The sequence below is a fragment of the Schistocerca piceifrons genome, chromosome 2 (assembly GCF_021461385.2).
Source record: "Schistocerca piceifrons isolate TAMUIC-IGC-003096 chromosome 2, iqSchPice1.1, whole genome shotgun sequence".
NCBI classification, from domain to species: domain Eukaryota; kingdom Metazoa; phylum Arthropoda; class Insecta; order Orthoptera; family Acrididae; genus Schistocerca; species Schistocerca piceifrons.
The window spans coordinates 649,542,671-649,563,656 of record NC_060139.1 but is presented as its reverse complement, the minus strand read 5'-3'; the positions used below and the strand labels follow the sequence as shown (position 1 = coordinate 649,563,656).

At 44.2% G+C, this 20,986-nt stretch overlaps 1 protein-coding gene across 1 annotated transcript in view; it reads left to right on the top strand.

Moving 5' to 3' along the window:
- The first annotated feature begins 13,543 nt into the window (after positions 1-13,543).
- LOC124775696 overlaps positions 13,544-20,986 on the top strand; it is a 52,647-nt gene continuing 45,204 nt past the window's right edge. Inside the window, exon 1 of the mRNA XM_047250524.1 lies at positions 13,544-13,601. Within this exon, the coding sequence (XP_047106480.1) occupies positions 13,544-13,601 (58 nt within the window). The remainder of the gene's footprint in view (positions 13,602-20,986) is intronic.

Genomic DNA, 20,986 nt, shown 5'->3' with positions numbered 1-20,986 from the left:
CTACCTGCGGCAGCCAATGGCGGCCAATGTTCAGCACCTGGAGTGAAAGCACTAAAAGTATTCCAACTGTGATGTGGCAGAGTTCAAAAAAATGTTAAAGTGTGTGTGAAATCTTACGGGACTTAACTGCTAAGGTCATCAGTCCCTAAGCTTACACACTACTTAACCTAAATTATCCTAAGGACAAACACACACACCCATGCTCGAGGGACGACTCGAACCTCCGCCGGGACCTGCCGCACAGCCCATGACTGCAGCGCCTTAGACCGCCATGGAGCTCCCTTAAAGTGCTTTTATGTTTCTCAGTGCTGTTATACGAGCATAGTAAATGTACTGTTCTGAAAGAGGGGACAAATTGTATACATGGGAAGAGATCTAAATTTCTTAGTTCGGCACACTAACCGTGATACGTGATGTTGCGTTCAGGTAGGCATATAAGTTCATATCCGCAGGATGTCAACAGTAATCCAGCGTTCCAACGTCTGGAGTCCATGTCAAGCAAGAGGGGCGTCCAATAAGTAAGTTACCCTACTTTATAAATGGTATTACACACAGTTTATCTTGTTGACATGATTTCATTGACATTGTACAATGCTTCTAAATAGTTACCATGTTTATCCAAGCATTTTTGTTAACGTGACACCAGTTTTTCCAAACAGTGTTGTACCAGGTCGGGTCATGTGCTCGTCTATAGGAAACTGCGAGCTACCATCAAAAGAAGGAGGCCCTAACCTCTGTCTCGCAAAGTTCTCTTCCTTCGTGATAATGCTGGTTCCATACAGCTCGAATGGCGTAAGTAGAACTCGGAAGATTCAACTGGGAAATGCTCCCGCATCCTCTATATTCATTAGATCTTGCCCAAAGTGATTTTCATATGTTTCCCCAACTCAAAGATCAAAGTTAAGGACTTCAACACCAATGATGAAGTCACACCAACAGCGAACAGCTTGTTGCGAACACAGGATCCGACCTTATACAATACTGGTTCGGAAAAACTTGTCACGTTACCAAAAAAGCTTGGGGAAACATTGCGACTATGTAGAAAAGTAACAGAGGCATTGTACAGTGTCAATAAAATTATTTCATTGTGATAAATTGTGTGTAATGTTTTTCATAAAATAGGGAAACTTACTGGACGCCCCTCGTGTATAAAACAGTAGATATCGAATGAATTCAGAGGCATGCTCCTAGGATAGTAACATACCAGCACAGCTCTAATGAAATTGTAGCGGAAACCAGAAATGATCGGGGAACGTAAATGACAATAGACTCCCTCCGTTACACAGCGTAAGGTATAAGGGAAAGATGGAAAAATAAGGAAACTGTTGATTTTTTCAAAAGTAATCGCCATACTGTTAATACATTTATCACAATGTGAGGCAAAACAGTCAATGCCTTCATGGAAAAAATGTTTGCAGTTGCCTGTGAAACCATAATTGTACCCAGGCGTGCACCACTTCGTCCCGCATGGGTAGACATACGGAATGTAATGAGGATGTGTAACGGCTTACCAGCGGAACTTCTGCAACGTCAGCGTAGTCGAAACAGAGGCACGCCAGCTCCGGGAAGACCTTTTTCTTTGACTGCAAGGGACCGCTTCTGATTGACTTTCTGGAACATGTCACCACAATTAACGCGCAGCGATAAGTAGACTCTTTGCAAAAATTGAAGCTTGCCTTGAAGTCCAGACGCCCAGGAATATTGATGGACGGCATGGTTCGGTTGCAGGTAACGCCCGCCCACGTGTTTCCAAGGTTGTATCATCTATGCTGCAGAAGTTTCGCTGGGAATCCCTTGAACATCCTCTGTACAATCCCGATCTCTCCCCATCCGATTTTCATATTTTTGGAGCCCTGAAGACAGACATTCGTGGCCGTCGATTTGCATCGGGCGAATAGGTGCACTCCTGGGTGCAACCATGGTTCCGTAGACAACCGCAAGCATTTTTCCGTGAAGGTTCAAAAATGGTTCAAATGGCTCTGAGGACTATAGGCCTTAACCGCTGAGGTCATCAGTCCCCTAGAACTTAGAACCACTTAAACCTAACTAACCTAAGGACATCACACACATCCATGACCGAGGCAGGATTCGAACCTGCGACCGTAGCAGTCGCGCGGTTCCGGACTGAAGCGCCTAGAACCGCTCGGCCACCGCGGCCGGCTTTTTCCGTGAAGGCATTGACCGTCTTCTCCTGTAGTGGGATAGTTATAACGATTACTTTTGAAAATATAAACACTCTACATACTTTTTCCCGTCTATCTTGTTTTCATTTGACTGCCCTTGTAGCTTGCAGAGTTTAGATGCAGAAACGAGAATCCTTGGAAGAAAGACGTCGTAGTTCTCGCGAAACCCTGTCGGATGGATTCAGAACTCCTGTGTGCGAGAATTTCTGAGCGATTATTCTGCTGACACAGTTTTATGTCTTTCATGTCGGGCCTGGTAGTCTACTGGTAAAGCACGTGCTTGGAAAGCTAAAGGTCGCGGGGTCGAATCTCAGTAGCGCCGCGGAATATTTCTGTATGCCGTTAGCTTAGCCTTCTCCTGTCACTTATGCGAAGATTCTTCAGGAACGACACATGGTTCGGATTCCGCCTTAAACTGTAGGTCGCTTTTTCCCAGTGGAATTATTGGTGTAGGTTAGGAACACTCAAGTCGAGGTGCCGTCCAATTGAAAGATTTTCGCCAAATCTTACTGGTAAGTTGTGCCGTCCGCCACGCACTGTACAGTGGCTGGTGAAGCAGTTTTGTAGATTTAGATCAGTGCACAGATCGCCCCCTCGCGTCTCACCCTTTACTCGTGATACCCATCCGCAAACGTTTCTTCAAATGGGGACAGGGGCTAGTGACTCGCTAAAAAATGAACACCAGCAAACGCCCTTACTTACTACTTCTAGTTGTAACTGTTCTCATTCAAACCGATCACTAATGAACAACCTCCTAAATCAGTCAGTCGTAGGCCCATCGATTCCCACAGACGTGCAACTTGTAACGAAATCTCTACGCCATCCTTCAGCGACTAAACTGAAGCGTTGATATGTGGTATATACAATCAGTTCAGCACACTCAAAAGCCGCCTTGCTTTGTGCATTACGAAACATTCTCAGATTCTTAAATTATTTGCGACGCCGTCAGTTCTTTCCATAGATGCGTAGCTATGTCAGTTAATCGGAATAATAATAAAGTTATAACGACTTATCGGTATAAGAAATCTGAAACATGGGGAGACTTAAAAACTGCTTTGGCGTAGAGAAAAATGATGATTAATCACCTGGGGTAAGAAAATCGCAAGAAAGTTCTCACATAAAGCAGAAGGTACTGATGTTGCCTGATTTCTGTAATGTAACATCAAAATTCAGACTCAATTAAGTCAAAACAATACTGTAGGCAGAAATTCCTGTATCGTCAGTAGCCAAGCCGTCAGGGGAAATTGCGACAGAATTTAGATGCATATGTGGCTTAAAAGAGGAACGATTACAGCTGGGCCAGAAGCCCTAAAAGTTGCTGTCAAGGCGATAGATTTCGACTTCGTGCTGTACACTTTGAGACCACGGACCACATAATATAAGGCTACGATGTCTTGGCGAAGAATGAAATCCTCAAGGGACTGAATAATCTGTGCCAATATTCATTGGCAAATATGCAGTTCTAGGAGCACCGATTGTGATTCGTGAACAATTGTAAAACGTCAAAATTTATGAACTACAGTTAATTTAACGAAACATCGCATATAAAAAAAACAAGTCCTCAACTTGAGTCCTTAAGATCAAGTGGACACTGTGAGTACCAATCTAACATCAGTTGATCCGAAGAACAAAGTAAAAGAATAACAAGTTTTACTTCCATGGTAGAAAATGGTAGGCACAACTAAAATGTTATTAAAAGACACCACAATGTTCACCAAAATCGATATATGTAGACTCGAAAATTGCCGAAGCACGCGCCTGCTAGTGGTGGCAATGTAGAATACTGTTTACATTTTTTTTATTTACATACATTTTGAACATCAACAATAATTCCCGTTAACACACCTTATCACTATATATGTAATATAAAGCATTGAATGTTATGAGTATTGAATGTGTACGACGTGTTTTAGCTTTACCAGATAATAGGTCCAAAACTGTATGGCAATAAACTGAATAGACGTGAAGTGAATATTACCATATCTCTCCAACAAATGCTACAACCACAAATGTAAAGCTGTCACAATGGCTGGACGTAACACTAATGTGTACGATAAACAAATATATACCGACCGAACGGTAGCAGCTAACCAATGTGACATAGTTGTACGGAAGTCAGGAAAATCATCATGCCTCGAAATCATTGTCTCAGTCCCATTTGTTGGAAGAGCATTTGGGAGACATTTCGGTATCAGGCAAAAACTGATGTCGTCCTCGTCATTGTGGGTGTCCTGTGATCAAAGCCACATAGCTTGAAGAGCGGTCTGTCTGTATGCCCTGAATACAGCAAAGAGAATGAAATTCAACATACGGGGCGTGTGAAAACATGTGTCAGTAACTTGAAGTATGTGTTTTGAATTTTGATGACTACTGGGTCCACAGCCCTCGTGGAATTTTAAATGAAGTCATTCCTCTGTTGGGCTGTTAAAATATTTACTGCGATAAATAATGTTATAACAGCCTGAAGCGGAATGACTTCATTTAAAAAATTATTTTTGAGATCAAAACAAAAAAAAATTCATATGAACCCGGGCCCGAAAATCCTTCGTTAGAGAGTTACGAAAGGATTTACTGTTCAAGACACAAAAATGACGCTGTTACCAAACATCTATAGAAACTGCTCGAAGTTAATACACGTCCTGCTTCAATGCATCCCCTGAGCCCCCATTCCATATTTTAGACGTATGTTGCGGAAAACTCCCGATGTGTGAAATCCAGTTTGTACACCCTCCCTCAGAACATCGACAATGCGTACGGGAATTTATTGAATATACCAAGGATATTAATTGTCCCAAAGGGAAAAAAATCATCGGATTCAAATCGGGCAGTCGGGCAGGTCATGCAGTTGGTCCACTCGACCAATCCACCTTTTCCAGAACTGGTTGCCGACATACTGGCCAACTATCCGCGCAAATGAACACCATCGTGCATAAACCACATTCGTCGGATGACGTCGAAAGGTACATCATCTAGGAAATAAAGCAACTTTCGTCTGAGAAACAGCCGGCCGAAGTGGCCGTGCGGTTAAAGGCGCTGCAGTCTGGAACCGCAAGACCGCTACGGTCGCAGGTTCGAATTCTGCCTCGGGCATGGATGTTTGTGATGTCCTTAGGTTAGTTAGGTTTAACTAGTTCTAAGTTCTAGGGGACTAATGACCTCAGCAGTTGAGTCCCATAGTGCTCAGAGCCATTTGAACCATTTTTGTCTGAGAAACTGTAGATACGTTCGTACAGTAAGACATTTTAATAGAAATTACTCTAAAGCAGAAAAAAAACAAGAAACGTCATGACCAATTGTAAACAAGAAAGTGAATAAAAACGCAGATTTGAGGTAAATTAGGAGTAGGAACAGAGAATTTCTTTCATAATTAACGAAGGATTTTTGAACTCATGTTCATATGAAGGATTAGTAATGCTTTGATCTCAAGATTAAACCCCAAAGGTTTCTGACACATATTTTTGTACTGTCTTATTCGTACTCTTCAGAATCGCACGAATCTTGTCTGTAGTATTGTAAAATCGCGTCAGTCACTTGTCGAACTCTTGAATAAGCTCGAATTAACCTGGAGTAGACGTGACTGTCCACCACAGTAAAGTTACACTGTTCAAAGGAAATAGCGGAACGCGTGAATCAACGTTCGGCATGTTAAATCTATTTTGATACAGGCGGTACCTATGGTCTTATTGCATGGCCTGAGATCTTCACTTTCAATTTATGCAACAATTAAAATCTTTCGCCCTCTATTGGCTTTATTATGCATTACAGTCTCAGGTGACCCCTTAGGAGGAAGTGAGTACCAGTTTCCCAGTGTTCGCTAGTGAGGTACACAGAAGGCAGTTGTCATTTGTGGACGTTGTATTCAACCAAGCACGTGCAATGTGACATCTCAATGCAATGCAGGTTTGATCCAAGGACGATGGACTTTCCGTCCTGTTGCCGCAGATGCCAGTCTCTCTCCAGGTGTCATCCATAGGTTGTAGACATGCTACAGGGAGGCAGCTCTGTATACAAGCGAGCTGGAGGATGTTGCCGACGCATTACAACTCCAGGTGAAGGTCGATATGTGGCCATATCCGCGTTGCAGCGTCGTACAGCTACCGGCAAAGCACTGCAAGACGATCTCAGAAAGACCACTGGAGACGCTGTGTCAGATGAGACTATAAGGAGCAGGTGTCGAGAGAGAACCTGACGACCCAAACGTCGTGTTAGAGTACTCTGCTTGACTCGACATCGTCTCGCAGCTCCCTTCAGTTCTGCCGTTCCCATACCAGCTGGCAGCTTCGTCGCTGGCGAAACGTTTTATTCACAAACGAGTCCAGATTTCTTCTGACCCAAAGTGGTGGCCTTCTTCGTGCACGGGGGCGCCGTCGAGAGCGATACCTACCAAATGTTTTCCAGGAAATCGATAAATTCGGTCAAGATTCTGTGTTGGTGGGGGGAGTCATCAGTGTTGACAGCCGTACGTGTCTTGTCGTTGTCCATGGTCGCCTTACCGCTGGGCAGTACATCGAACGGATCCTGTTGGAGTATGTGGTGACAGCTGCGTACGGTGATGGCCCCTAATTTCAAAAATGGTTCAAATGGCTCTGAGCACTATGGGACTTAACAGCTGTGGTCATCAGTCCCCTAGAACTTAGAAATACTTAAACCTAACTAACCTAAGGACATCACACACATCCATGCCCGAGGCAGGATTCGAACCTGCGACCGTAGCAGTCGCACGGTTCCGGACTGCGCGCCTAGAACCGCGAGACCACCGCGGCCGGCCCCCTAATTTCTTCTAATGCTAGGGTCCAAGTGGCGGGAGTCACCGAGATGTCTTGTGAAACCAGGACACTGAAGTAATGGAATAGTCAGCTGTGAGTCCCGACCTAAACCGCATCGAGCATGCGTGGGACATGACAGACTCTCCAAGTACTCCCAAGGGCTCTCATTGAAGAATGGGAACGGATATCACAGGGTGACCTCCATAGACTTATATGGAGCATGCAACGCAGGTGCCAATTGGTGATAAACGCTCATAAAGGGCACATTCGTTATTGATGCTCTCAAAAGTCCAATGAAAAGCACCCAGTATACTCGATGAATGATTGTTTTCAATTTGATTGCGACACCTGTCGGACACTTCAGATCTTGTTATGTAATTGAACGAGGATGTAACGTTGTTTTGTTGTGTACTTACTTTGTAAAAGACAAAAGTATAATTTGGTGACATTCCCAGTCCTCAGTTGTTGATCAATGGAGTATGGCGCACACCCAAAGTCACGTTCCCCTAATTTTTTTGAGCAGTATATTTCATAAATGAAATTTTTTGTTGTAGAAAAATAAAGAAAATAACGGCAATAATTTGAAACTAGTATTGCGAAACCAGGATAGGCGTAGCATCTCAGCAACTCTGCAGTCCATGTCGCCAGTTTACCGCCGTGAAGCGCGAAGCATGTAAATTGCTCGGCAGCCGTCACGTTGCCACTGGGCACAGCTAACTGTACGTCTCGCTTACTGGTCGGCCGCCGCACGCCGCGCAAAAACTGTAAAATCCACTGGACCCTGACGGCGGCAGCCTGTCTTGAAATTTCCCACGTCTTGGTGTGTGAGCGCAGGAAACCGTCAGTGGGTGACATGTCTACGGCCCGAGCCAAGGGAAACGGAAGAGTCTTTTCTCCAGTTTGCCACAGAACGTTACAATATATCGAAATGGTGGGGGGGGGGGGGGGGGGGGGAGGGAGGGAGGGAGTAACGCTGGAATTCCTTTCCTGTGGGCCTAAGAGCAAGAAAGGAAGATCACTTTTAACGCCCCGTCTACGATGATACCATTACAACGGAGCACAAGCTCGGACTGGGGAAGAGGGAAGAACGGATAAGGAAATCGGCCGTATCCATGTCAAGGGAAGTATACCTTCATTTTCCGTAGGCGGTTTAGAGAAGCCACCTAGAACCTAAATCTGTGTAGTCATATAGTGTCCACGCCATCTCTCACGATATGGGCGAAGCGACTGGTCAGGAGGGTGGGCAATGGGGAGCGGTAGTGTTGCCAGATTCTTCTTCTAACAGGTAAGTGCTTCTACTATAGCCTTTTGATTTAGTTAACCAAATGCTATCTCCGAGGAAATACAATTTAGATTGCAATGCTTGTTTTCATAAATATTTTTAAAGTACAGTTTAATTCTTACAAGAACGCAAAGTAAAACAGCGACCAGTCACTGTTAATAATGCTACTTATTGGAACAAATAACGCCGTTACCGGTTACAAACCGGCAGGTTCATCCTCACACGGCCGTTCGCAGCCAGTGCTGTGCGTTAGATGTTGGCTGTTTTTCGTTATGATGAAAGTTCCTGCTGGTGCTGATGTCATCAAGAATTCTGTAATACTGTTTACTGCTTTTCAAGAACTTCGTATTACTCGAAATAATATCTAACATTGAACACATTTTTTTTCAGCTTTGAAGATACAAATTCGGAAGATCATTACACACACACACACACACACACACACACACACACACACACACACTTTCGGGAAAATATTATCCACACAATCCGAAGACAACAAGGGCAGGTAATCGGGAGAACTATCTTGCAGTCAGCCTAACAGCTCATGGATCCAAGTTGCTGACAAGCATAACGCACAGAAGACACGAAAAGGAAACTGAGGGTGTGTTAGACGACGACCAATTTGGTTTTAGGAAAAGTAAAGGAACCAGATAGGGCGGTTATGACGTTGCACTCGGTAGTGGAAGTAAGACTTCTGCCATATCGAATCACGTTTATAGGAAAGAGGACTCGACAATGTAAAATAGTGCAAGATGTTAAAAATTCTCACGAAAATAAGAGAAAGTGATAGGAAAACAGGGATAATAATATGTTCAAAAACAAAAAAGAAAAGAAATGGCTGGAATGCTCCTACTACAAAGGGATGTAGTCTTCCGCCTCTACCGTTGACTCTATACGTCGAAGAAAGAGTGATGGAAATTAAAAGAAGGGTTCAGCAGTGGGATTAAAATTCAAGGTGAAAGAAAACCGATAAGAAGATTCGCTAATGACATTCCTGTGGTCACTGAAAGTGTGGAAGAATTTCCGGGCATGTTAAATCAATAAAGTCGAAAGAGCGCACGCTATGGATTGAGAGTAATCCGAAGGAAGGAGAAAGTAATGAGAAGTGATTGAATTGGGATTAGCGATAAACTTAATGTCAAAATTAGTGACCACGAAGCAGACGAAATGAAGGAATTCAACTATCTTGGAAGCAAAAAAGAAAAAAAAAACGTGACGGACAAAGCAAGGAAGACATAAAAAGCAGACTAGCCCAAGCGTTGAGGGCATTCCTGTGGTGCTATAGAAGGATACTGCAAATTAGGCGGACTAACAAGATACGAAATGAGGGTGTTCTCCGAAGAATCGGCGAGAGAGGAACATGTGGAACGCATTAACAAGGTGACAGGACGTGTGTCAAGATATCAAATAATAATAACATGGATGAAAACATGCTGTAATGTCACCTTATACTCGCGCCCAGGTACATTTTGTAAATTTTTAGAAGTGAAAGTAAGATGCTTACGAAATACGGGCGCATCACATTGAAGGCAGCAAGAGAATAATATAATAATGTGAAATATCATAGTCTTTTTCAAAGTAATTGTTCGTACTGAACTTCTCCTGTTTCGTCTAATAATCTGCAAATTAATTCACACCTATATTATTATATGCGGCCACCAACAGGCGCAGAAGTCGTGGTTGGCGAGTGGAAAAGCATGGTGAGACAGGACAGTGATAATGTTAAGTTTTAGTGCAACAAATGATTTATATGATAATAACAGCGGTAATCAGACTTCGTAAAGAACATTAGATTGCAAGCTCGGCTTTTTAAAATGAAGATGCATAAATGATATCGTTGCGTCACCAAGGCAACCACTTCCAACTTATTTAGCTGGCTGAAACATAGAAACACAATTTAAATATTAATAGTAGAGGGAGATAGCCATGTTATTATTAAACGGAAAGATAGTTAAACTTAATTATTTATTATTGAAACCAAATTAAAGATAATAGGACACAGGACCTTGCAGCTTTCGGGTCTGGATACAAAGGTACCAAGAAGACGAATTACCGTATTTAGTTTTTTACAAAAACATAAGATGAACGAAAATCGAAAAGAGATATTAGTTGATTTTAAACATATAAGTTCTGCTTTAAACGTAATGTTTAGATAGCTGACATTACGAAAGATAGGGATTTGTTACAATACATTAAGCAAGGTGACAATTATTGAACTATAAGGGAAAAAAACGTGTATTAGTAACACACTTTATTTAACATGTGAACGCCACTACAGATATTCAGATTTATGTTATAACTTGTTCAATACGCCTTCATTGGCGATGATGTGGCGCAGACGAATAGCGAAATTCTGCATAACCACTGAAGTGTCGGAACAATGATGCTGTCGATGACCTCCTGAATGGCTTTTTTCAGCTCAGCGATGGTTTTGGTATTATTGCTATACACCATCTCTTTAATATAGTCCCACAAAAAGGACTCGCGTGGTTTCTGGGATAATGGGGTGGCCAATCAAGGCCTATGTCAGTGGCCCCTGGGTATCCCAGAGCCAGAATGGGGTCCCCAAAGTGCTCCTCCACTACATCAAACACTCTCCTGCTTCGATGGGGTCGATGTACGTCTTGCATGAACCACATCTTGTCGAAATCAGAATCGCTTTCGATACTGTGGATGAAACCATCTTCGAAGACTTCACGTACAGTTCGGTAGTCACCGTGCCATTAGGAAGAATCGCACCGATTATTCCGTTACCGGATATTGCACACCACACAGTCACCCATTTAGGGTGAAGAGACTTCTCGATCGCGAAATGCGGTTTCTCAATCCCAGTGCGCCAATTTTGCTTATTGACGAACCCATCCAAATGAAAGTGGGCTTCGTCACTAAACCAAACCATGCCTGCGAGTACTAATTACCATGGTGCCCCGTGCCCGACATGCAGTTTGAACGTCTTAACGCAAACCGTTCAGATGTTATGACGATTTTGCTTCATATAGTTCAATAATTGTCAACGTGGCTTTTGTTAAGAATTTAACGTACACCGCGAAGATGACGTGCTACAGACGCGAAATTTAACCGACAGGAAGAAGATGCTGTGATATGCAAATGATTAGCTTTTCAGAGCATTCACACAAGGTTGGCGCCGGTGGCGACATCTACAACATGCTGACATGAGGAAAGTTTCCAACCGATTTCTCGTACACAAACAGTAGTTGACCGGCGTTGCCTGGTGAAACGTTGTTGTGATGCCTCGTGTAAGGAGGAGAGATGCTTACCATCACGTTTCCGACTTTGATAAAGGTCAGATTGTAGCCTATCGCGATTGCGGTTTATCGTATCGCGACATTGCTGCTCGCGTCGGTCGAGATCCAATGACTGTTAGCAGAACATGGAATCGGTGGGTTCAGGAGGGTAATACGGAACGCGGTGCTGGATTCCAACGGCCTGGTATCACTAGCAGTCGAGATGACAGGCATCTTATCCACATGGCTGTAACGGATCATGCAGCCATGTCTCGATCCGTGAGTCAACAGATGGGGACGTTTGCAAGACAACAACCATCTGCACGAACAGTTCGACGACATTTGCAGCAGTATGGACTATCAGCTCGGAGACCATGGCTGCGTTTACCCTTGACGCTGCATCACAGACAGGAGCGCTTGTGATGGTGTACTCAACGACGAACCTGTGTGCACGAATGGCAAAACGTCATTTTTTCGGATGAATCCAGGTTCTGTTTACAGCATCACGATGGTCGCATCCGTGTTTGACAACATCGCGGTGAACGCACATTGGAAGCGTGTATTCGTCATTGCCATACTGTCGTATCACCCGGCGTGATGTTATGGGGTGCCATTGGTTACATGTCTCGATCACCTCTTGTTCGCATTGACGGCACATTGAACAGTGGACGTTACATTTCAGATGTTTTACGACCCGTGGCTCTACCCTTCATTCGATCCCTGCGAAACCCTACATTTTAGCAGGATAATGCACGACTGCATGTTGCAGGTCCTGTACGGGCCTTTCTGGATACAGATGATGTTCGACTGCTGCCCTGGCCAGCACATTCTCCAGATCTCTCACCAACTGAAAACGTGTGGTCAATGGTGGCCGAGCAACTGGTTCGTCACAATACGCCAGTGACTACTCTTGATGAACTGTGGTATCGTGTTGAAGCTGCACGGGCAGCTGTACTTGTACACGCCATCCAAGCTCTGTTTGACTCAACGCCCAGGCGTATCAAGGCCGTTATTACGGCCAGAGGTGGTTGTTCTGGGAACTGATTTCTCAGAATCTGTGCCCCCAAATAGCGTGAAAATGTAATCACATGTCAGTTCTGGTATAATATATTTGTCCAATGAATACCCGTTTATCATCTGCATTTCTTCTTGGTGTAGCAATTTTAATGGCCAGTGGTGTAAAATTAAGCATGTACCTCGTAATGAATAGATTATGACAGCACTTTAACCTTTTTAAATTCGGTAAATAATATCGTGAAATACTGAAAATCGAATATTGGTTGCCCCAGGAAGCGTTTCGATAGGCAACCAAGAATGGTTTGACCTTAGCTGGTTAGTTGTATACAAGGTGATTATGTTTTAGTAACGGTTGGCGTGTAATTTCGTATGTACTGATGACTGTGGCTTTCGCAGGATGAGTAGCAGTGCGGTCGAGTTGAGTGAGAGTGTACGAGTAGTGAGGCGGTTGTGTGTTGTTGCCAGGGTGCGGGCAGCAGGGCGCGTGCCTGTGGTGCGACGCGGACCGCCGCTGTTCGCGCTGCCGCCGCCTCATGGTGGAGTCGACGCGCCGCTGCGTGGACACGTGCTCCTGGGGACAGCGCGAGGTGTGGGCCGCGGGCGCCGCCGTCTGGGGCCGCGTCTGCCGCGGTGAGTGCAGCACGCCCTGCTTGCTACTCCGTCCTGCGCAAGCCTCATCATCTAGTGACTGCTGCTACCTACACCCGTTTGAGCCTTCTTACTTTAGGTCTCATTCTAAAATTTCCACCCCTTATACTTCTATCCATTCCTAAATAGATTCAGTGATGCCTCCGAATGTTTTCCTATCAACATTCCCCCTTTCCCTGGCATTTATCCCGTGGCTTCAAGGGATCAGCATGTTATTGGTTGGTTGATTCGGGGGAGGGGACCAAACAGTGAGGTCATCGGTCGTATCGGATTAGGGAAGGAAATCGACCGTGCCCTTTCAGAGGAATCATCCCGGCTTTTGCCTGAAGCGATTTAGGGAAATCACGGAAAACCTAAATCAGGATGGCCGGACGCGGGTTTGAACCGTCGTCCTCCCGAATGCGAGTCCAGTGTGCTAACCACTCGCTCGGTGATCATCATGTTCACAGGGTTAGTGGTACAGGGTGAGGATGCTCTCCTGACGTCACTCCACCCCGCGCATCCACTCTCCCTCCGTTGCGGGACGGAATTCGTGTACCACATCTGTGCATATTCTCTTTATGTATAGACAATAGGTACATACCATATACCACTATTCGAATCCGTAATATGCTTTGCATCGAGCGCCTGAACATATCGACTGAGGGTTGCAACAAACAAAATCATTGAGAGACATTGCCAAAGAAGTGTGTCGCTCAGGATGTCGGGCACCTTCGACGCAGCATCGTCGGAGGCGCTGTGCGTGGTGTTGGGAGTCTGCCCCATTGACATCACTATCCGTCAAAGAACAGCAGCGTACTGGTTGAAGAAATAGTGACGTGGTGACAAGGTGGTTGAAATTATAGAAGAAGGCACCAGTTAAACCGCTGGCGAAAAATACAGCTGGCAAAGACAGTGGGATCCAACAGAAAAGGGGCATCGCAGCCTTTTTCCCAAACATCAAGGAACGAATGATGCTAGAACAAATAGATCACACACATGGCATGGTCCATTCCCTCACGGGCCGTGGTCCATACCGTGAACACCTCCATCGGTTTTGTCTCTTCCAGACACCCATGTGTACTTGCGAAGAACTAGGAACTCCTGAACACGTCACTACACTGTGACAGACACACATACAACCCCGAACTCAGTATGACAACAAAGGACAAATTCTACAACAACTGGACATTGGTGCATACTGAATGATATAACCTTACATGAATTATATAAACAAGGACAATCACATATACAAATAAGAGCGCGCGCGCGCGCGCGCGCGCACACACACGCACACACACACACACACACACACACACACACACACACGGGACAAGGTACTTGTAACGACACAACCAGGAGCAAACACAGGAACCGACTCAGATCATGAAACAAACATTGAGATTAATGCACAGATAAGACTAAATTAAGGAACACAGAAACGGATCAACTGCCATAAAATATTGTAACATATGTAGAAACATCTTGAGTAATAAGTGTAATTTAAATGACCTAATTGTTTATTATGCTTAGCTAAACTAAAAATATCATGCACTTAACAATTAGAAATAAGGAATTCAAATATACACAAATAATGTACCGATTGTACACTGTATAAATCAGATATCACCTGTGACAAATGTAATGTAAGACTAATACAAATACACGTGTGTACACACAAATTTATCAAATGATTATTAAAGATATATTTTATACGCTAATTCGAATGTGACAGACTGGGCGATTTGCGGAACCCTCACACTCGAAATAGCTAGTTGATGGGATCTCTAACACAAATCTATGTACTTTCTTATTACCTTTTAATTCTCCTTCTTAAATCCAAGAATCTTGTTATTTCAGAAAATTTTTTCCGATTTTATAACATGTAATAAACTGATAAATGCCATAACTCTTTTCTGTCTCCCTAAATTCCTGTCTTCTTTTCATAAATCGTTAATTTTAAGATTTCATTTCTTAATTACTTCTGAGTCCACAAGTGTTTAAAGGTGCAACAGTGTTAATCCATACTACAAATAAGAAATATGAAATAAGTTTCACAGTCTGTACATGTACAATTTCATTTTGCGAAAATACGACCTGTCTTAGTAACAAGGCGGCAGGTCATTTGTAAATGGCAGCAAATAAAAAATAAAAAAAAGAAAACCACATCTGCATGCGTCTAGTTTTGTTCCACGTGAAAGTTTGCGAATGTTTTGTAAACGTTTGCGAATCATGTAACTGAGGCGACACGTGAGTACTTGCCCGGTACTCGCCTAGTGGGGTGTGGAAAACCTCCTAAAAGGCACAACCAGGCTGTCCGGCGCACCACATCCTGTCATTAATCCGCTGGGCGGATTCGATCGGGGCCGGTGCATCTCCCCAAATCCCGGAAGGGGCGTGCTAACACGCGCGGTTATTCGGGTGAGTTGTTTACTAGCCACCGATCTCTTCTTTTAGTCAGTTGGTGCCATAAAATTATTTTCCTCCCATTTCGGTTCAGTACCTCCTTATCAGTTACTCGATCTACCCATCTCATCTTCGTCGTTTTTCTATGTCCGCAGCTCGTGGTTTAGTGGCTAGCGTTGCTGCCTCTGGATCACTGGATCCCTGGTTCGATTTCCGGCCGGCTCCTCATCCATTTCATCATCATGATCATCATTCGTGACAGTGACTGAATGGACAGTGTAAAAATTAGACTGTGAAAAAACTGGGACTTTGTACGGGCGCTGATGACCGCGCAGTTGAGCGCCCCAAAAGCCAGACATCATCGTTTTTCTATATCACAACATTCTAAAAGCTTCTATTCTCCCGTTTCTCAATTGTGTGCCGTCCACGTTACACTACCATACAACGCTACGCTCCAGACAAATGGTTTCAGAAAAGCCTTCCTAAGACGCAAATTTATATCAGATGTAAACAAACGCGTCTCCTTCATAAATTCTTTGAATTTTCAGTCTACATTTTACATCCTCTCTGCCTCTGCCATAATAAGCTATTTTACTGAGGAGTAGCAAAATTCACCAACTACTTTTAGTGTCTCGCTTCCTAATCCAATTGCCTCAGGACAGCCAGATTAATTAACTACGTTCCATTGCCTTTGTTTTGCTTTTCTTTATGTTCGTCTTACATCCTTTCAAGACACTGTCCATTCCGTTGAACATCTCTTCCAGGTCCTTTGCTGTCTCTGGCAGAATTACAATGTCATCGGCAGATTTCAAAATTTTTGTTTCTTGTCAATGAAATTTAATTCCCTTTTCAGATTTCTTCTTCGTATTCTCTACTATTTGGTCCATATACAAATTTAGTAACCTTAGCCGTAGCCGACAACCTGTCTCACTCCTTTCTCAACCACCACTTGTCTTGCATGCCCTTCCACTCTTATAACTGCGGTCTGCTTTCTGTACAAGTTGTAAATAACTTCTCGTTTCCTGCATGTTATACGTGACACCTTGAGGATTTAGAAGGCTGTATTTGAGTGAACACCGTCAAAACCTTTGTCTGCATCCCCTATAATTGTAGCATTGCCTTTCTCCAGTGTATCTGACGTAATGATTTCTAGTTTCTCTGATGTACTCTTGAAGAAGCACCAAACAGTCTCATCAGTGACGCACCATGCACTTCATTTGACTCCGTATTGTCCCGCCACAGATCAGTCCGCACATAGTGTCGCAATGACTCATGGTCTTTTTGTTCCCCTCGAAAACTATTTAACTGAATCTTTTCAAATGGAGTCGTCAGAGAGGAGAATAAAATTAATCTCCTATATCGTTGACATCAATCTGTTGTAGAGTTGTAGAATATGTTTTATGTTGTAACTCTTCAGGCTTTCCCGGCGATCTAATGACATCTTGGGTTGTCGGGTGTTCTGCCGGATATCAGCGCCTGCAGCCGTTGGTGGAGGGGGAAGGCCATAGGCATAAATACTGGACCAGGTCCACTCGAGGAGCAGTCTGAGGTCGCACCTGATGAAGGTTACGAGCTACGTGACCGAAATATCGTGCAAGTACGACGCTGATATCCGGCAGAACACCCGACAACCCAAGATGTCATGTTTTATGTTCATGGTTAAGGTTTTTTTTGGAGAAATGAGTCTTGTGCATGGGAATCAACATGGCTTTCATAAAAAGAGATCTCATGAAACTAAACTCATTCTTAGGGTCCAGGTCTAGAGCGTCTTGGACAATTGTCCCCAGGTTGATACTGTGTTTCTTTACTTTCGAAAAGATTTCGACACAAGATATGAGCTTAACGAGATTCTTACCTGATTTGTAACTGGATTCAGTACTTCTGCACAGACAGAAATCAGCACGGTGCTCTTGCCGGAATGAAATCGACAGATGTGAAAGTAACGTCAGAAGCAACCCAGAGGACTGATATAGCTACCGTTATTGGCAACAAATCACTGAAAACACTAAAAAGGTAAAATAACTATTTGTAATCGTCTGAAGCTACCTCAAGTGCAATGAGTATGAAAAATCATCATCATCATTTTCTTTGGGCCTTTGTCGTGCTTCACCGCGGAGTCGGCCTTGTTTCGCGGTGTTAGTTGCAGAGGGTTGCCGGATGCCCTTCCTGTCGCCACCCCATATCCCCCGGGATGGAGTTAGTGTACCCCAGCTGTCTGCGTCTAGTGTAAGCCATGAAATAGTGCGCAAACGTTTTCAGAGGTCAGCGAGTCGTGTAACTGAGGCGGAACTTGGGGACCAGCCCGGGATTCACCTAGTAGGATGTGGAAAACCGCCTAAAAACCACATCCAGGCTGGCCGGCACACCGGCCCTCGTTGTTAATCCGCCGGGCGGATTCGATCTGGGGCCGGCGCGCCTACCCGAGTCTCGGAAGCAGCGCATTAGCGCTCTCGGCTACCCTGGCGGGTCAATGAGTATAAAAAACTATTTCTATGTACATCTGATGCCTGATTCAGAGTCACAGGCGGAATCCTATTAACACAAAATTCATTCACGAAACAAGTGTCTTCGGTTCTTGAGTATTGAACATCAGTGTAGGACCCTTGTCTGATTGAATTAGCAGAAGAAATGTGAAAGATCGAAAGAGGAGCTGCAGGTGATGGCTCTGCTCTCCCCCTTTCAGCCACCGCTGTAGCCGCCAGCCGTGGCTTAGCTTTTCTGCACCAGCCATTGCGTGGCTCACTGCCAGGCTCTTCTGCCTGTCCTGCCCCAAACCCCTTCCTCTCTCTCTCACCAGGCGTCACTGCTCGAGAACTCGGCAGGATTCCAGGAAAGGTTCCCATGATCAAATGCTCTTATCCTCAACGAACTGGAACAGCCGACTGCCGCGTAAGTTGAGTAACCACGTGCTTGATACCATCAGTCGTGTATTATGGACGTGGATGCAGTGCGCACGCAAGTAGCCATCAAACAGTCACGTCGTACAACCGTTGAGCATCAGCAGTATCCCCCACTGCCAGCGTTCAAAGTAATCGCTACCGTCGTGGGACTTGGCATTCGCTCTACTTTTAGTGCCGAACCACGCTGCTGACCATAAGTTACACATAACTGGGAAATGATGAAACGTGGAAAACAGTAGTCATTCTAAACGACAGCCAAGACTTCACTGGAAGTCGAAAGGGGTGCTTGAACCAAAGCATTGCTCTGGACCAATAAATTCTCAGTATCAACGTCCGTAGCCGAGCTCGCTAACGGACGTCTGCCGGTGGCGTGCGACTCGGAAACAACAAGAAAGAAATAGGGTTTAACGTCCCGTCGACGATGAGATCATTTAGAAATGGCACAGTCTCGCATTAGGGAATGATGGGGAATGAAATGGTACCGATTTAAGGAAATCATGGGAAAACTAAATCTACATGGTCGCACGGGGATTTGAATCGCTTTCCTCCTGAATACGAGTCCAGAGTCTTACAGCTGCCCCAAATCGCTCGGTGCGACTCTGATACAGCCATTTCGAATCCTAACGGGGAAATACACTTTCAAGCCAGTATTTAACCGACGAGGGGAGGAGTGCTGATGGCGTTAAGTTCGTCGTCACCAGATCTTGCGCTAATGTCCTAGAGTAAATCTCGAACTTTACCTCGATTTTTGATGAAGTGATCTGGCACTGTTAAATCTGAATTGTCCAGTCGATGGGAGAGTAAATCCAGGTGGTGCACATGCTATTGTTCTACACGCTGTGTACCAATACTAGGTTATTAATCGTCAGTGTTGGGCTCTTACCCAGTTGAGTAATAGAAGAGATAGAGAAGATCCAACGAAGAGCAGAGTATTTCATCACGTGACCTTTTAATTGTTTCGAGAGCGTTATAGAGATGCTAAACAGACTCCAGAGGCAGACGCTGCAAGAGAGTCGTTTCGTATACCTGTGAGGACTGCAGTAAAAATTCAGAGGGCGCATGTTCAAGAAGAGTCGGGCGGCACGTCTTGTTGCAGCGTTGTACAGAAAACGAATTACCGTACGAGGCCCTGCTTTATCAGTGTGCTGTCTCATTTTGTAACGGCGTGCTGCGGTGCGGAGATTTCGATGTGAATCTGCACTGCAGAAATGGACATTCAAACAAACGAAAAACTAATTACGTAAGTAGATTTTAATTAAAACCTTACGACCCCTCTCGTAGTAAAACTATGCTCGTAAGTATAGCTGTACTTGCGCCAAGAATGTTTTTGGACACTTAAACTGACTGTAGAAGAGAGAAACAATGCTTTTCATCTGTAACATTCCGTCTGTATGTAGCACACACGCCCTGTGCCTTCCACGCGGAGTGTCTGTGTTCTCTAGGAATTTTGTTTTGTTGGAGGAACGGACCTTAGTGCACCTTGCCTCGTGAAGCCAGTCTGGAAGCTACATGAAATAGCAGTAGCGGCTCCAGTTTGAGAAAGCCGTTGTTACCACCTGACGTCCAATGATGCATTACTAGAAAATTCTGGAGGCCAGGGTGTCAAATATGCGTCGCGTGCGTCCACTCATACTTAAGCAAGTATCTCTGGTTTCCCTGAATTATCCCAGATGAATGCTGGGTTAGTTTCTTTGACAAGGACATGGTCAATTACTCCCTCATCTTTGTGCAGCCAGTCCTTGTTAGTGCTCCGTCTATAATGACATTGTGGCTGATGACATACAAAACTCTGTTTTACGGATTTAACTCTCATTTTTAATTACTAATAAACGCCTTACATAAAACTGACGATATTTGCGACGTTGTACATAAGCTCTTGATCTTTTCCGCTTTAATTTTTGCAAAACTGTAAAGCCATATTGTACTTGTGAGGCAACTGACAAATGCAGCGGAAGAGAGCATGGTCGCATTCAGAGAGAGCACATGTTGCCATTTTGATGTAAGGGCGTCAAGTTGTTAGCACCTGAAAACAGGAATTAACTTCCGAAACAGGTCATGCTTAGCAGAGTAAGCCTAAATGAAAACGCGACTGGTGGAGATAAACGTTACTTACGGTGAAGGGCGTGTATTATGAAAAAGTGATGTTCTCTCAAACAACGGATAAAAAGAAAATATATTTTATGACGAGAACTTAATGTTCAGTGACAAACGCCAATTAATCTCTGGCATGAGGGCCAGTCATTCGTGGCCGACGCTTTTTATGTGATGGAAATTATTCTTTTAGCAGATTTCAAATGTTCAGTTTACGAACATATCAAATACATTTGATGAACTCTGAACAGTTTTTGTTAACGGCGTCATGAGCGAAGCGGCGTCTTAAAGGTTCGTACCATGGACGGAAAACAAAACGCAGTCGTGCTGTCGATAACTATTGTGAATTTTCTGCGATGTGGAAGGGGCCATATGTGTGTGTTCGTTTATAGTTTATACTATAAATTTACTGAGGAAACGAAGTATTATGCATGAGAATCAGGGCCGTATTTTCGCGCAGGCTATC